General features: G+C 46.8%; 1 protein-coding gene across 2 annotated transcripts in view; it reads left to right on the top strand.

Moving 5' to 3' along the window:
- Positions 1 to 14,326: 14,326 nt before the first annotated feature.
- LAMP5 (lysosomal associated membrane protein family member 5) overlaps positions 14,327 to 16,773 on the top strand; it is a 12,568-nt gene continuing 10,121 nt past the window's right edge. The window contains exons 1-4 of one of the 2 annotated variants that reach the window (XM_040248312.1): positions 14,327 to 14,989; positions 15,510 to 15,682; positions 16,057 to 16,188; positions 16,352 to 16,457. In XM_040248312.1, the coding sequence (XP_040104246.1) occupies positions 14,926 to 14,989; positions 15,510 to 15,682; positions 16,057 to 16,188; positions 16,352 to 16,457 (475 nt within the window). In that variant the 5' untranslated portion in view covers positions 14,327 to 14,925. The remainder of the gene's footprint in view (positions 14,990 to 15,509; positions 15,683 to 16,056; positions 16,189 to 16,351; positions 16,458 to 16,773) is intronic. The other variant, XM_040248313.1, reaches the window with a different exon arrangement.

The following is a 16,773-nucleotide window of genomic DNA, read 5'->3' as shown; positions in this document are numbered from 1 at the left end:
TTAAAATAAAAAACAACTTTTTTCCTCAAGACTATAATCCTTCCCTGCTATTAGCCTATGGTTGCATAACAAATCATCCCCAAACAATGCTTGAAGCAACAACAATGTACTATTTCACATGATTTTTAGTGAACAGCTGGGCTGTTCTTCTGCTCCATTTGGTACTGGCTGGGTCACTTGTATGGCTACGTTTGGTTGGGAAACCAACTAGGGCTGAAACATCTAGCATGCTTTGCTCTCAAGTCTGGTGCCTCAGCCGGGATGGCTGCCTCATCCTCTCCCTCTCCACATGGTCTCTCAACACTTAGTGGCCAAGTTCAAGCTTCTTTTCTGGCAGCTGAATCTCAGAGAACATCAAACGAAGCTGCCAGTATTCTTAAAGCCTAAGCCAAAACACACATCGTGACGTTCACTACATTCATTGATCAAAGCAAGTCACAGGGGTAGCACAGACTCAGGGGAAAAGAAGACAGATCTGCCTCTTGGTTGGAAAAAGAATATAAACGTTCGACAATGGGAGGAATTTTTGACAACCATCTTTAGAAATGGTATTCCCAGTGTCCCTATATCTCTTCAGTTTGGTTCAGTCACTCAGTCATGTCCGACTCTTTGGGACCCCATGGACTGCAGCACACCAGGCCTCCATGTCCATCACCATATATATATATCTGGTGGATATATATATCCACCAGGCCCCTGAAGTTTCATTGCCCAAGATGTAATCAAGTGGTCCTGCCTTGCTACAAGGGAGTCTGGGAAATGCAGTATTTATTCTGAGAAGCCATGCACCTGCTGAAGTTCTATTGCTGAAGAAGATGGGCAGAAGAATAGTATATATATATATATATATGTAATATACATATACACATATATATATGTATGTGAGAGTGTATACACACTCACACACTCACACACACACACACACACACACACACCTTCATGCCTAACTATAGTACAGGCTTTTGAGGGAGAAATGGCCTTTTATCTGTCATCACCTTTTTTATAGCCCACCGCCTTTGTCCCCATGTTCAGCATCAGAAGCAGGCTTTATACTTAACAGGGTCTCAAGAAGGGCTGGTAAACAATTTGGAAGTAAGGAATTTACTCTGGTCACTATGATATTTTCTTTCTTGAAAAGTAGCAGCTTCATACTCAAAATTCAAAATTCTTCAAGGCTTTCAAAACCTTTTACCTGTTCTCTTTTTAAGCCACAGTCATTTGGGGTTTTCCACCTTTTGGAGTCAAGCTGAGTCCTTACTAATGAGCAGTCCCCCAGAGGCGTCAGCAAGCACCGAGGGTCTGAGACGGAAGCACGCCCAGAATGTCAGCAGGGTGAAAGGGGCTGAGGGCTTGTAGGAGATGGAACAGTGGCCACATCACAGAGCACCATACCAGCCCGGCTTTTTCATCTGAATGAAACAGGAAACCGCCACAGAGTTTTCAGGAGGGAGTTACACGTTCCCACCCACCCTGTGCCATCACTCTTGATCCCACTTGAAGGGAGGGCCAAGGAGATACAAAGAACTAGCTAGGAAGCATTTAAACTAGATGAGGTGAACAGAGCCAGGGAGGGAGCCGTGAAGATTCAGTGAAGTGGTCAAACCATGGATCTGGTCCAAGGAGAGAGACGGCAGGATTTTCTGATGAATAAGATGTAAGGAAGGGGAGGAGCCAGCGGGGCGTCCAAAACGTTTTGGTCTAAACACCTGAATATGCTGCTCACTATTAGTGCTGAGAAGAAGCAGGGTTTGGGGAGGCAGAGGCAGGGGAGGAATTAGAAGTCTGGTTTAGGACGTTGCCTTACACCTCGAGGTTGCCCAGTGAGAAACTGAACAAACAAGTATGTATAGAGGAAGATTTATTTTAAGGAATTGGTGCGTGTAATTACGGATGCTGGCAAGTCTGCAGAGCAGGCTGGCAGGAGGGGGAGCCAAAGGAGAGCTGATTTTGCTGCACAGGTCAGAAGGCCATCTGGGGGCAGAAGCCTCCTTCCCTGGGGGAACCTCAGTCTTTTCTCACAAGGGCCTCAACTGATTGGATGAGGACCACCCACATTATGAATGGTAATCTGCTTTACTCAAAGTCTGCTGATGTTCATGCTGACCACATTTTTAAAAATGCCTCCACAGTGACATCTAACCTGATGCTTGACCAAATATCTGGGCCCATAGCCCAGCCAAGCTGACGCATAACATTAATAATCACAGCCATGTTAAGCTGGATATCTTTACATTATGTAATATCTTTATACTATAAATGGAGATATTATTTGAGATGAACATTTGGGATAATCAACATATAGATTAGATTTAAGGAAACAAGACTGAATAATTTAACCAGCCGAGTGCAGGAAAAGAGCAGGCATTTGAGGACTGGGCATTCCAACTTTTATGAGTTAGGATACTACTACTCAGACATTAAAAAAAAAGATAATATCTTGCCGTTTGTGACAACATGGATGGACCTTGAGGATACTGTACTAAGTGAAATAAGTCAGACAGAGAAAGACAAATACCATATAATTTCATGCATATGTGGAAAACGTACAAAACACTATTGAACAAACAAACAGAACAAAATAATGAACCAACCAAAACAAGCAAAACCAAACACACAGATATAGAGAACAGAGCAGTGGTTACCAGAAAGGGAAAAGGGGGAAAGTGGGGAAAGGGGGGCAACTGTATGATGCTGGATTGAAACTAGATTTTTAGTGACAAGCACATGTGGGCTTCCCGGGTGACTCAGTGATAAAAAATCCGCCTGCCAATGCAGGAGGCGTGGGTTCAATCCCTGGGTTGGGAAGGCCCCCCCACCCCGAAGAAGGAAATGGCAACCCACTCCAGTATCCTTGCCCGGGAAATTCCATGGACAGAGGATCCTGGTGGACTACAATCCGTGGGGTTGCAATGAGTCAGATATGACTTAGCAACTAACATCAGCAACAATGCTGTAGTATATATAAAAATATGATTATGCAGAAATATAATATTGTACACGTGAAAAATTATGTAATGTTCTAGACCAATGTTACCTAGATTTAAAATTAAACCAAAAAGAATAAGTACAGATGAAGAGGAAGCATAGCATGGAACTGGGCAGTAACCAGTGATCCATTAGAGCTACCGGAAAAGCCAGTGAACAAAATGCCTCCAAGATGAGGAAAAGATCACTGCATCAAATTCTGCTGACAGCTCAGGTGGGACCTAAGGATTTGCTGTTGGATTTGGCAACTTGGAAATCACGAATAACCCCAAGCATGAGTTAAGTTTCAACCAGAGAAGCAGAACTGGCAAGAGATATATATTAAGGGATCTATTGCAAAGAATTGGTTTATGCAATTGCTGCACTTGGCTAGGCAAGTCCAAGTTACAGGTAGGTTACCAGGTAGGACAAACTGGAATTCTCAGCCATGCACAAAGGATCCTGGAGAGAAGAATGCACACACCTCCTCCTGAAGCCAGGCAGAACTAGGAAATATTCGCAACAATTTCTTGCCTTTTCACTTTAGCTCCCCATTTCCCCTCTGTTCCATAAAAGAAACTAGTGTCCAAATCCAGACACAATGGTTCTCTGGGACATTGAAAGTGAAAATGTTAGTTGGTCAGTCATGTCCGACTCTTTGCCATCCCATGGACTGTACCCCACCAGCCTCCTCTGTCTATGAGATTTTCCAGGCAAGAACACTGGAGTGGGTTGCCATTCCCTTCTCCAGGGGAACTTCCCAACCCAAGGATCGAACCTGGGTCTCCCACACAGAATGAATAGCATCAGGGCTGAGGGATATGAGTATGAAAAGTTAGTAGAACTGGAGGGTTTTCCCTATGAATAAAGACTGTTGGGTCTGAAGCTGTGATTCTCGACGCAGGCAGATTCTTTGCCATCTGAGCCACCAGGGAAGCCCTGTGGGATACTAGTCCACCATATTCTCAGTCTGTTGGTTTTCCAAACAAAGTTGCTATTCCTTGTCCCTACAACTCATCTCTCAGAGTTATTGACTTTTCATGAGTGAGTTCAAGCTTGGACTTGGTAACAGTTCCAGGGCTTCAGTTTCACCTTTGGGGATGGGGATATAAATGCTGGAAGCAGGGGAGTTTAATCAGCACTTCATCCTTACATGCCTGTTTCCTCATGGGAATGACAATTTGACTTGAGAAATTCTCCTCTGCAGATATGTGACCCTGTGATTCTTTTTTTTTTTTAATTGGAGGCTAATTATGTTGCAATATTGTGGTAGTTTTTGCCATACACTGACATGAATCAGCCACGGGTGTACATGTGTCCCACCTCCGTCTCCACGACACCAGAGGTTGTCCCCGAGCACCAGCTTTGGGTGCTCTGCTTCATGCATTGAGTTTGCACTGGTCATCTGTTTCACACATGGCATGTACACGAGTCAGTGCTATTCTCCCAGGACCCTGTGATTCTAAATCAGCCTTTAAAACAGTTCCCTAACTTTCATTTGGCATAAACTTTGGTTCTCAGAAGTTTCACTTTTTAAAACTCCTTGGCTTTTGTCAAAATCACATTTAACCCTTTCTTGGCCTCTTCCTAGGACAAGGTTGAGAGAACAAACCTACTACATTTCATCTATGGAAAGAGAGAGCAACCTTAGACAGAAAAGACACTTGCTTTCCCCTGCACTCATGTAGCTATGTAAAATTTTATATTCTATTTCATTCACCTCTTAGAAATCTCTGTTCAGGAAAGTAAAAGCCCCTCCCTGTCCTCTCCCCATCCCCTAATCACCGCTATGCCTGGTGTCAGCGGAAGTCATCTCTCCAAGACAGAGCATTCCATAGCACACAAGCTGAAACGCTGCTGCCCAGACCGACCGGGTCCTCTGTCCCTTTGCCCAGGTGATCCTGACGCACGCTCAAGAACCAGAGCGTCGAGAATCACAGCTTCAGACCCAACAGTCTTTATTCATAGGGAAAACCCTCCAGTTCTACTAACTTTTCATACTCATATCCCTCAGCCCTGATGCTATTCCTTCTGTGTAGAAAACCTCGCCTCCCAGTGCCTGCCCCTTGTTTCCTTTACACCCTTGCTGGCCATCACCTCCCCTGGGCTGAGAGACACACATACCCTCAGCTTGCAAAGAAAACCGCACTTCAAAGATTTAATACAAAATTACAAAATGCACTACTTAATATATTGAGTACAAACTGTTAGATAGCTTACCTTTATTAGTTACTGACTAAATGTTAAAACATTCGTATGTTGAATATATTAGGTTTAGTATATTATTAAAATGAATTTGACCCATTTCTTTTTCTTTTTAAATGTGTACCAAACTCACTAAAACAGAGAGTAAAGTGGTGTTACCAGAGGCTGGGGGATAGGAAAATTATTTTCTAAGGGCACAGACTTATAACTGTTAGGTAAATAAATCTTGGAGATCTAATGGAATATACAGTAAATATAGACAACAAAGGGCTTCCTTGGTGGCTCAGCGGTAAAGAATCTGTCTGACAATGCAGGAGACATGGGTTGGCTCCCTGGGTGGGAAAGATCCCCTGGAAAAGGAAATGGCAACCCACTTCAGTATTCTTGCCTGGGAAATCCCATGGACAGAAGAATCTGGCAGGCTACAGTCCATGGGGTCACAACAGAGTCGGATATAATTTAGTGACTAAACAATACCAACGATAGAATATAATATTGTACTATAATCATCAAACTGCAAAGAAAAATCTTATCTATTCCCACCAAAAAAATAATAATAATTATGTGATATGATAGAAGTAACTATCAATACAATGGCAATCACATTAAAGTATACAAATTATCAAGTTACCTTGCTATAACTCTTAAATTTGTACCATGTTATATGTTAAAAACATTTAAATAAAAGTAAATATACAAAAATAAATAAAATGTGGCTACCAGGATATTTAAAATTACAATTGTGATTTGCCTTATATTCCTATCAGACAGTGCTACAGCTGAGATTTCTACAATGATCTGAGGCCATTACTGTGGTTCTCAAAGCGTAGTCCCCTTTGACCAGAAGCATCCACACGACTTGGGGACTGGTCAGATATACAATTACTCTGCTGCTTTCCAAGCCTACAAATGCAGCATCTCTGGGCAGGGCCCTTTCTCTCAGGGTATCTTAACAAGCCCCCAGGGTATCTGAATTCTGTGATTGTCCTGTCCAGACACAGAGCTAGAAGCACACTTCACTGGTGCTTCTAAAGCCAAAGGAATAGGAATAAAATGACTGGAACCAGCAAAATCAATGTCTGCAAAGCATTAGGTTTACTACGTTGTTAAGCAATTCAAAATACAGGTTTTCACGTTGAAAATGTTGAAAATAGATGTGAATACTGAAACAAAACCAAGCCATTGTGCCATAGAAGAGGACTGCTCGTGGCAGGCGGGAAGAGAGTTAAAACAAAATTGAGGGACTGGGCCTTATAAGTGAGCATCTATTGAGTATGATTCTAAACATTTGATTCTAAAACCACACTATCTCCTTTGTGGTAGACATCTTTAACTCCATTTCGCAAGTGAGGAAATTGAGGCACAGCAAGATTAATTAGCTGTCTCAAGACCACACCTGCCGGAGCTAGAGTGAATCAGGACACAGAGCCCAGGGGCCTTAAACCATTTCCTTACCGTCTTGTACAGATCTCAGACCTACCTTAGCTAGTCTGTTAAATGGGTATTTCCAGGATAGTTATTCCTGGCTGCTGTTGAAATCATCTGGGGACACTTAAAACCACATTCCTGCCTGGACTCTACCACCTAGAAACTCAAAATTCACTGGTCTGCAGTGGGTGCTTTAAGAGCTCCGCAGGACACCGTTTGACAGATGGTGGCAATCCGGCTGGGAGACATGAGGTGGAAGGTGTGGGCTGTGGCTAAACTGAGGTTCTATAAGTTAGGCTTCTCCACCTGAGATGTGTGGAAGTTCCCAGGACCACCATCTTCAATGCAGCTTCGGATACAGGAGGCCTGGGTGGGGCCTGAAGTACTGCAGTAGCGAGGGCGACGCTGCAGAGTGGAGGTGATACTACTGGCCCGTGGACCTCACTTGAGCACCCAGCAGTTCACTGTCTAGCCGCCCTGACCCTTGTGAGGCGTTCCTGGCTCCCTAGAGAGTGTCTGCTCTCCCAGCAGGCAGTGGAGGAGCAGGCGGGATATTTTGCCCAGCTGCACACCAAGGTTAGAGATTTCTTGCAACCCCAGGCCTGATCCACCAAGGTCCAGCTTAGGGTGAACGCAGGCAAGCAGAGCTGGAGTTCAGGAGACCGGGAGGAAGTTCAGGAGATTCAGGAAGCTGAAAGGAATCCACAGTGATGACCTGGAAACAGGAACCCCCCAAGGGATCCTCCTCAGGTCAGCTGCCTTCTTACCTGAGCTCCGGCTCCCCACTGGGTTTCTCGCCTCCTTCCCACTCCATTGTGAATTGAGGGCAAGAGACTAGAACAGAGACCTGCAACCTTGCCCTTCTCAGGGGCCCGCAGCCTTGCTGGCATTGCTGGAGGGTCCGACCTTCCCAGAAGTGAGCATTGAGTGCTCGTCACCCCCCCAGCCCTCCCACCCCCCACCCCTCCGTCCCCCTGCCTTCCCACCGAATTCCTCCTGCTGCCAGACTCTCAAACCGGGTCCCAGGTCTCCCTCCAAGGTTCCCAGAGACAGAGCTTAGACAGCCCGGGAATGAGGCTCCTCCACCCCGGCTACAGTGCGCCTTTGACCTGTGCCCCCAGCCAAGGCCCTTGCTGGGTGCTTGGAGACCGAGTCCTGTTCTCTGCAGTCTCGCGGACAAGCATGCGGCCGGCGCGGTGCAGGCGACGCAGAGGCCCACGGAGAGGAGGGGCCGCCCGGGACTCTGACAGCCGCCAGCATTCACGGCGCAGCGGGTCTCGGGATCGGGGCCTCGGACCTGTGTGCGGAGCAGAAAACTGGAGGAGAGAGAGCTTCGCGTTGTGGGAGGGAGAGTATTTGGGAGCTTTCGCTAAGCTATGTATGTCACACACCTCTGCTGCCACCCCTCGCCCACGCCAGCCCCGCCACGCCAGGTTCCGGCCCATCAAATCGGGAAATGACCCGATCCATCGGCGGCTCGGAGGGCGCCGGCCTGAGGCGTGTCCCATCTGTGCACCTCCACAAAGCCACCCGGGGTTAAGCGTGCCATGGCGGCACCCGGGCTTCCAACCTCGGGTGACAAGGGTTGAGGCTAGGTGCTCGCAGCGGCTTCGGTGCTTTAGGCTTGAGTTTGCCTTGGGATGTAACTCCAGAGACTGTGGGCGAGGCAGCGGCTACCAGCTCCGTAAGCCCTGATGTTTCCGCGAAAAGAAAAAAAGGGAGAGAGGAGAGAATTAGAAACACAAAGAACATCTTAGGATGGGGGTTGATCTGGGCCTAGAAGGAGGTGGAAGTGCAGACGGAAGTGGCTGCCGGGCCGAGAGACAGTCCCCAGACAGATGTGCGGATCTGTCAGACAGAGGCCTGGGGAGCCCCAAGCGGGAGGGCTGAAGCGCCCACACGTTTGCTTTGACTTAAAAAGTAATCATGGAGTCGCCATGAAGAAAAATCCGAATGTGAGTGTTATTTTTAGGGCACTATTCGGGATTTAGTGTTATCCGAATTTTGGATTTAATGTCATTTTTATTTTAAAGGGAATCTGGGGAGGGTCCCTATGGGGTTTTTCAGGTGTGGGGGCCCCCAGCGTGCGCGTCTGGGCTTGTCACCGGAGAGGCGCAGCCGGCAGGTACCCGGCTCCGCGTCTAAAGGAGCCTCGGAGGAGAGGCGGCGCCCGGTTTGTCCCTGGACTTTCTCCCCGAGTTGCGACCCAGGGTGGAGAATACCCTCCGCTGCCGTCCGCCCTCCCCCACCCCAGGCTGGAAAACAAAACGCTAAGCCTAATCTCACTGGCGGGGCCTCCAGCAGCTCCGGGAAGGGGTGATCTCCTCCTCCAGGCCCCCAAACTCACTTCGTACCCAGGGACGGACCCCGGCCCGTTAGTCACCTTCTCGGGTCCTGTCCCCGGGCCGGGACCCCGCACCCAACTCCCAAGCCTCCACTCCGCCTCAGAGAAGCCGCTTCCCCCTGGGTGCTTGCTTCTTGAGCTTTTCCAGCCGCCGAAGCCTCTCCTCTCAGCAGAATCTCAAAACCCCGTGCACTCCCCAGAGCGGGCCAAGGACCGACCGACCCGCGGCCAGGATCGCCCAGTGCCCCTGGCCCCGGGGCTCCGCGTCCTCCCGACTTGGCCCTGGAAGCTGGAGCGCTGGGCCCCTCGAGGCCATCTCCCAGCGGTGCGGCTGCCATCCTGGAGGATGAGAAAGGGGAAAAAATAAGAGCAAAGAAGAGACGTGAAGCCTCTGAGACCTGGCCTCTTGCCCCTCCTCTGGGTAGCATCCCACCCCGCCCTCGAGCCCCCCGGTTTTCCTCCCGAGAGGCGAGCGGCCGCACAGCGCCGAGGGCCTCGCCGCACCCTCGCCCCGCTCCCTCCGGGTCCGCCTAGGCTCCCTGGGAGGGAAAACTATAGAGAAGCTGGCGCGGCGCCGGGGACCCTCTGCCAGCACCTCCTTTCCTCCAACTCCCTGGATCCCGACACAAAAGAGCCCGGAGCTTCGCTCCAGCAGCCGAGGCCCGCACCTGCTCAAGCCCAGCACCCGCGGGATTGATCTTTCCTCCCCAGCCTCGGAGAGCGCGTGGACCCTCCCTTCATAAGCTTTCTCCCCCGCGTCTGCACCTGGAGCAGCTGCGCGAAGGTCGGTGCAGTTCAGCCCGGGCGCCCGGCGCCGGCGTCTCTCCCGGGCGGAGGTCTCGGCGGACCGGGGTGCGGGCCACTGGCCGGCGGGCAGAGTTAGCCAGGCCCAGCCCCGGAGCAACCCGGCCCGCGTGCTTCGAGGCCAGCCAAAGGTAATGCCATGGGCCGCAGGCTGAGTCTAGATGCGCGACGGCTTCTTGCCCGTTAGGATAAAAAACTTTAGTATATGGAATTCCGCAGCGGGTTTTTGTTTTCCTTTCCAACTAAGGTCGCTCATAGCAGTGAGGCATGCAGCCCTGAAAGGATCCTGTAGGAAAGGTGTGTTGGAGACAGAGAGATGAAGCCATTCCTTCCAGAAAGCGTTGTTAGTGGAGGAATCTAGGCAAAGCTAACATTTTGCTGCCTAGATTCCCTTGCCAGTCGCCTTCCAATACACTGAAAACTCTTTCCTCTTTCCCTTTGTTGGCTACCAGAACATCTTGCACGGTTTCGAATCAACAGCCATAGAGACATCCTAAACTTACAGCCTCAGGACACCCCGGGCGCTTCCCGGCTCCAGCTCTGAATCAGCAAAGCTTCCTTCCAAGCTCAGCTCTCACCTTCTTTCACGGGGGCAATTAATATAAAATTTCCTTCGTTCCAACACATCTTCAAGTGAATATCAGATAAGTTTAAATCGAGAATTTAACGAGTAGTTAACTGGGAATAAGAAACCCCTGTGATACATCATAAACTAGATTTTAAAGCATTGCATTATCTCAGAATTCCAACTACTGTAAACGAGCCACAGCTTGTCTAACCTTAAGCCTACTGGGATAGCTGTCAATATTTCTTGGAGAAAAAACTTCTTAAAGGATTTTTAACTACTCAGTTGATTCTTGTCTTTCACAGAGAAATCCCAGGCCCTTCTGCCAGGAAACCAGAGAGGACTGATTGTACTCAGTTGCCTAAAAATTTACAGTGAAGCTAGTGGTTAGCTTCATAAACAGTTTTACAAAACAGTTAAGTAATTACTGGCTCAAAAGATGAAAATCATTTCTTTGCTCTTGAACATTGAACATTTATTACCTGACCTCACCATCTGCTTATTCAAACTGTTTTTTTTTTTTCTTTTTTTAAAGAGAGACTTTTGTGGCCTTCATTCTCTCATGTGTGAAGGCATTTATTCTAAATGAACTCATAAAAGGACATTTTCTAAGAACATTCCCAATGAAAAGGCTATTATTCTGGTGCCTTGTCTTCTTCACCAGTTATCTTCATTGCAGAAATAGCTTTGTTTCTTTCAAGTAGCTGCAGGAGAGACCAATGACAGAAAGAATGAGAGAAATTTCACCAAGATCATGCAAGCTAAGTGCTTCCAAGGGCTAAATTTAATTTTCTGATTCTTTCCACGTATTCTAGGCTTTGCCTATTTATGTACAAAATATTCTTAGGTACACTTATTTTTCACTTCCTATCCCAAAAGGATTTTCATCCTAGGGAGGGTCTCAAAGGTTTTCTAAGGCAGTGATTAAATTAAATGAAATAATTGTTCAGTGGTAAGTTGGACACAAAAAAGGTTTTGGTAACCAGTAATTTTGGCTTAACAGCTGTGTGCATCTTGTCCAGTTTAGTTAAATTAACCCTGCTTCTGTTATCCATTTGTGCTTCCTTATCTGTGTGTGTGTGTGTGTCTGTGTGTGTGGTGAGAGGAGAGCATTGGCGGTGGTGGGAACTGCAGAGACAGAGTACATTTTCACATCTCACTATAAAGTAGACCAAAACATCTATAAGCCAAAGCTGCAACAAAGCTTTAGCTTTCCTCTTTGATTCTACAAATACAAGTCAATTGCTTGTGCAATCAAGTACCAAGAAACACACCTAATAATTTGAACATTAATTTTATTTAGAATGTTTTATATATTCCTCTCTTTTGCATATGATTAAATTATCAAATAAAGAAGTTAAATAACAGTTATGTATCAATGCTATAAAACATTGTGGATTGGGGGTCTAATTTCTTCTTTATTGCAAATGATAAACATGGAAGAATAGAGAATTATATCTCTGCACTGACTCTCATGGTTAACATATTTTCCTGCCATCTGCATTGCCCTTCTTTACCTTTTACCTTAGATCAATTTGTCCACTTCCTTAAGATCTGCCTTCTTCAAGAGGCCTCCTTTGGTAGAACTGACCACCCCAAGATGGCTATCTTACTTTTTCTTTCCTTAAACATCAATGCACACATCATGCCAGGCAACCATATATCTTCATGTTTCTTATTTTCTTCCATCAAAATTAAAAGTTCTATACATGCAAGGGCCTTTTCTTCCACATCTATGAAACAGTAGTCACTCAGTGACATGCATGAGATTCACAAAGACTGAGTCCATAAGGATGATTACAAAGTAATAAATGTTGGTGAAAGTTGTAGGTATAATGATCCAACTCCTATTGCAACATAAGACTCACTACTGGTAGATGGATAAGTTAATGGTACTTGTAAAGCTATGTTTAAGATTAAACACCTAAAGAGATTTTATTTTTTAACTTTTTATTTTGTATTGTGGTGTAGCCAATTAACAATGCTGTGATAGTTTCAGGTGTACAGCAAAGGGACTCAGCCATACATATAATAGTATCCTTTCTCCCCTAAACTCCCCTTCCATCCAGGCTGCCACATAACATTGAGCAGAGTTCCATGTGTTATACAGTAGGTCCTTGTTGCTCATCCATTTTAAATATAGCAGTGTGTACATGTCCATTCCAACCCCCCCCACCTATAAAAGAATTTTAAATTATTTTTTGAAAACGATTCTCCCAAGAAGAGGGATTAAAATTTTGTTTTCTTCTAACTCATTCAAGTACTGGTTAACAAAGAGATCATTTATGTCAGGTATAGAAGGAAAACATTTTCCAAAGTAACTGACATTTGACTTGTAAATCAGCTACAACAACTTAAGATTAATGACCAGTGCTACTTCCTAATATTGTATTATTAAAGCAGATAACATAAATTAATTCAACTGCTCTTTTAACATCTTATAACTGAAAATATCTGCAATAATGTGTAAGACAGAAAGTATTCTAACTTTTACAGATATCTGTTATACATGTATAATGATATTTATCTTTGGGTTTCCAAAGTATCAAGTATGGTGCGAGTAGTGGTACTCAGTTAATGTTTATAATCTAAATTAATTTGTCTTTTGTTTTGAATGCTTTTATAATCATTGGTCACTTGGCCTAAACAGACAACCCCTGAGCTATTATCCTAATTTTTTAGATAAGGAACACTAAAATCTCTATAAGGTGATAAAAAATAAATACTGAATCTTGAGTGACTAAATCTCTTTCTTTCCTCATTTCAGTACTGGAGGGAGAGAGGGAAAGAGAATATATAAATGCTTCATTATGTAATAGTCTCATTGCTTTCTATTTTTTGCAGTACTGCAGGAAAATGTGTTTACTGACAGTTACTAACATGATAAATCACTAGGCATACATAACTTTTACAACTTCCACTCTCAACTGATAATAATTGACTTTGTATCAATCACAATTTTGCCTCAGTGATATATATATTCACTTATGTAAATTTCTTGAGAAATATTTGGATGAAATATCAAAATACAGAGATAAAGATGTAAAATATAGTATAAACTTAAACATTACTTCATAATTTGAATTGCTCTTGATCTAATTATTGATATAGGAATAGGTTTGAAACAATAATTGTGTAGACACTTTGTAGCAAGCATAATGTCAGAATATTATTATATGTAAAACACCAATCTGTATCTTTCAGGAATATGAGTTAGAGATCTTAGGTTTTAACTTGTTATTTGGTCATTGAATAAAGATTTTTTTAATGGAAATCAACATATTGTATACTTTGGAGTCAAAGTATTATACAAGGAAAAATGAAAATGATCCCTATGATGTTAAATCATGTGCTTTTTTCTATTTTAATTTTACTGACCATATGACACTGAAGAAGGTCATTTAGTTTCTCTGAGTCTCAATTTGGGGGCATGTACAATCATAATAAGGTGTGTGCCTATCTTCTAAGGTTGTAGGGAGGATCAGATTTGTCAATGCACATGTGTGAGATGCCCCCTATTAAGACATTGTTATTTTGCTTATTATTCATATAATGAAATAGCCTTTAAGAAATATGATATTTGGAGATCACTATAATTAAGATAGTGTATCTATTGCTGAAAGAGCTGATTCTGATTTATAGAGCAAAAATTTTAAAATTAAGCAAGCTGCTGAAAATGTAAATATAGGAATTAACTCAGTAGTATATGTTTTTCTGTCCCACTGAAGGCTGGAGAGTAGTATCTGTGTGTGTGTGTGTGTGTGTGTGTGTTTATGTAACTGTGATTGTCCTAAAAGAACCTAAATAATGCTCACAAACTTTGAGTTCACTTACATTCCTCTTGGCAGAGTAGCCACAATATAGTGAGCAAGGATGGCTGACCCCAGCGTTCCAAGTCCTCATACAAAGAACAGACTCACAGAAAATAAGCCGAAATAGATAAACTGCACTGACTGAGGGCCTCCTTTGAGGAGGCGTTAATTTACCTTTAAACCCTGATCTCACTGAGAGCAGGGGAGAGAGGGGATGTCTCCAAAATGCAGCAGCTGTTGCCATAGCATTTTCCTTCTCTCCGCCTGCCTACTCCTCCCCCAAAGCAGCAACAAATGGTGCTCTCCCGCTTTCCTTCAGGAACCGGATGCATTTTCAGAAGCCAGGACTCCAGTGGTGTGATGTCTTCACCACCTAATCACCGGTGGGGATGTTGACGAAGTCTGAGGTGCTAGTAAGTTTCTCAGGACAGAATCATCTTTGCAGATGCAACTGCAGCACAGGAAACCGGGAGAATCTGAGCCCTCCCAGTTCTCACTGGACCTCTGCATGAGTCCAGCCACCGTCACTTCTTGCAACACAACCGAATTCTTTCAGCACTAGCAGACGAGTACGGCTCCCTCGCCGCGCGTTCCTCCCCTCCGCAGTGAACGGACTCGCATCAGCCCGCTCGGGTACCCTCCACGCCGCGGCCGCCCGCGCACCGAGCTCTCGCCCGCGTCCTGCCCCCTCTCGCGGCCCCCGCCCCCGCTCGCCCGGCTCACTCCAGCCGTCACTTGGAGGGATTCCCTCTCGGGCGGCCTCTGCTGCAGCACCCGCTGGCCTTATTCGCGGCTCCGGGAGCATGGATCTCCGCAGAAGAGCCCTTCTCGGCGTGGATGGACTTCGAGTTCTCCTGATGCTGTTCCGTGAGTAGCGTTTTGGGGACGGTCAGAGCAGGGCGCACTCTTTGCAGAGAACGGAACGGGCACCGTACGGCAGGCAGGTAGCTTAAGGTCAAAACGTGGACGTAACGTTTTGCGGGTTGGTTCTCTTTGTGGGGGCGGGGGGTTGCGGAGGGCCTTCCCCTTGGTAGCAGGGAATTCCCCAGAGAGCCACACACCTGTATAGCAACCAGACGTGGTGCTCACACGGGCCTGCTTCGTGGCTTAGAGCACTGGCGAGACACCTTTGTTTTAAAAGCCTAAAATGAGGAAAAAAAGGCCAGTCGGATTCCAAGTCAGTAAGGCTTTAAATGTTTTCTAATTCAACTTTATTATAAATTAACAGCAGTCGAATTTGTTGCTGCTGGGCAGAGAAACGGCCCGCAGAGCGCATGGTAGCCGGCGAGGAACTTTGTCACCCCGAAGCCTGCGGACTGTGATGTCTCTCCACCCAGACGCGTGGGCTCGCTGAGCCCTGAACAGATAGGATTTTTTTTTTCCGCAGATACAGTGACTCGAATCATGGCAGAACAAGAAGTGGAAAATCTCTCAGGCCTTTCCACTAACCCTGAAAAAGATATATTTGTGGTGCGGGAAAATGGGACGACGTGTCTCATGGCAGAGTTTGCAGCCAAATTTATTGTCCCTTATGATGTGTGGGCCAGCAATTACGTGGATGTAAGGCACTTTTTCCCTCCCGGCTTGTTCCTAGGGCTCCAGGGGCGAAGGGCACCCTCCCTCAAGACCCCGTGAAGACCTGGGTCGCCCGCCTTCCCCCCTAAGCCCTGCAGGCTGCTCCTGAATGCTGCATGGGGGTTCCGGCTTGTAACGCCTTCTGCTCGCCCCGCCTGCTTGGAAAGTAACCCCCCCTCTCTCCGCTCCCCTAACGGCCGGCCGGGTCTGCACGCAGAGCATCTAACCGCATGTTCCCGGACCTGGGAGCGCGTGAAGGAGCGCTCAGGCGCGCCCGACCCGGAGTTTGGACACGCCGCCCTTTACAGCCCCCACGGGGCCCCGCGCGCTGAGGGGGTGCGGGGCGTCTGTGTTCCCAGCTGATCACGGAGCAAGCCGATATCTCATTGACCCGGGGAGCCGAGGTGAAGGGCCACTGTGGCCACGACGAGTCGGAGCTGCAGGTGTTCTGGGTGGATCGCGCGTACGCACTCAAAATGCTGTTTCTAAAGGTAACTGCTAAAAAGGATAAAGGAACTAAAAATAAGGGTAACTGCTGGCGGTGCTGACGGACCCCCTGCAGACTCGGGGGGGTGCGGGTGGGTAGGGGCCGCCCCTCTGTCTCCTCGGCCCTCTCTGCGCCGGCGGTTCACCCGCACCTCCTCCGCTCGGCAGGAAAGTCACAACACGTCCAAGGGACCCGAGGCAACGTGGAAGCTGAGCAAAGTCCAGTTTGTCTACGACTCCTCAGAGAAGACCCACTTTAAAGACGCAGTCAGTGGTGAGTAGAGGTCAGCAGGGCTGGAGAGGGATCCTGCGGAAAAGCAGACGCTGCTGGGATCACAGGTGTGGAAGCGGAATTCCTTAGGGTTTTGGAAACGCCCCAGGCTGGCTCTCCGGGATGGAAGAAGGGAGCGCGCCTGAGTCCTCTGGCCTTCAGGCCTGGGAGACGCGCTGCAAACTCGGGGCCTGAAGGCCTTCGCCCATCGCCTGACTCTGGATGAGACGCCTCCTGAAGGCCTGTCTGCCCGGGGTTGCCTCAGGATGGTTTTCTCAAGATTTGTCCTTTAGAGGAACGCGAAGGACTAAGGCTGTAT

This window comes from Oryx dammah, unplaced genomic scaffold (genome assembly GCF_014754425.2).
Source record: "Oryx dammah isolate SB20612 unplaced genomic scaffold, SCBI_Odam_1.1 HiC_scaffold_10, whole genome shotgun sequence".
Lineage (NCBI taxonomy): Eukaryota > Metazoa > Chordata > Mammalia > Artiodactyla > Bovidae > Oryx > Oryx dammah.
The sequence above is the reverse complement of the archived record's forward strand: the minus strand, read 5'-3'. Positions and strand labels throughout refer to the sequence as shown.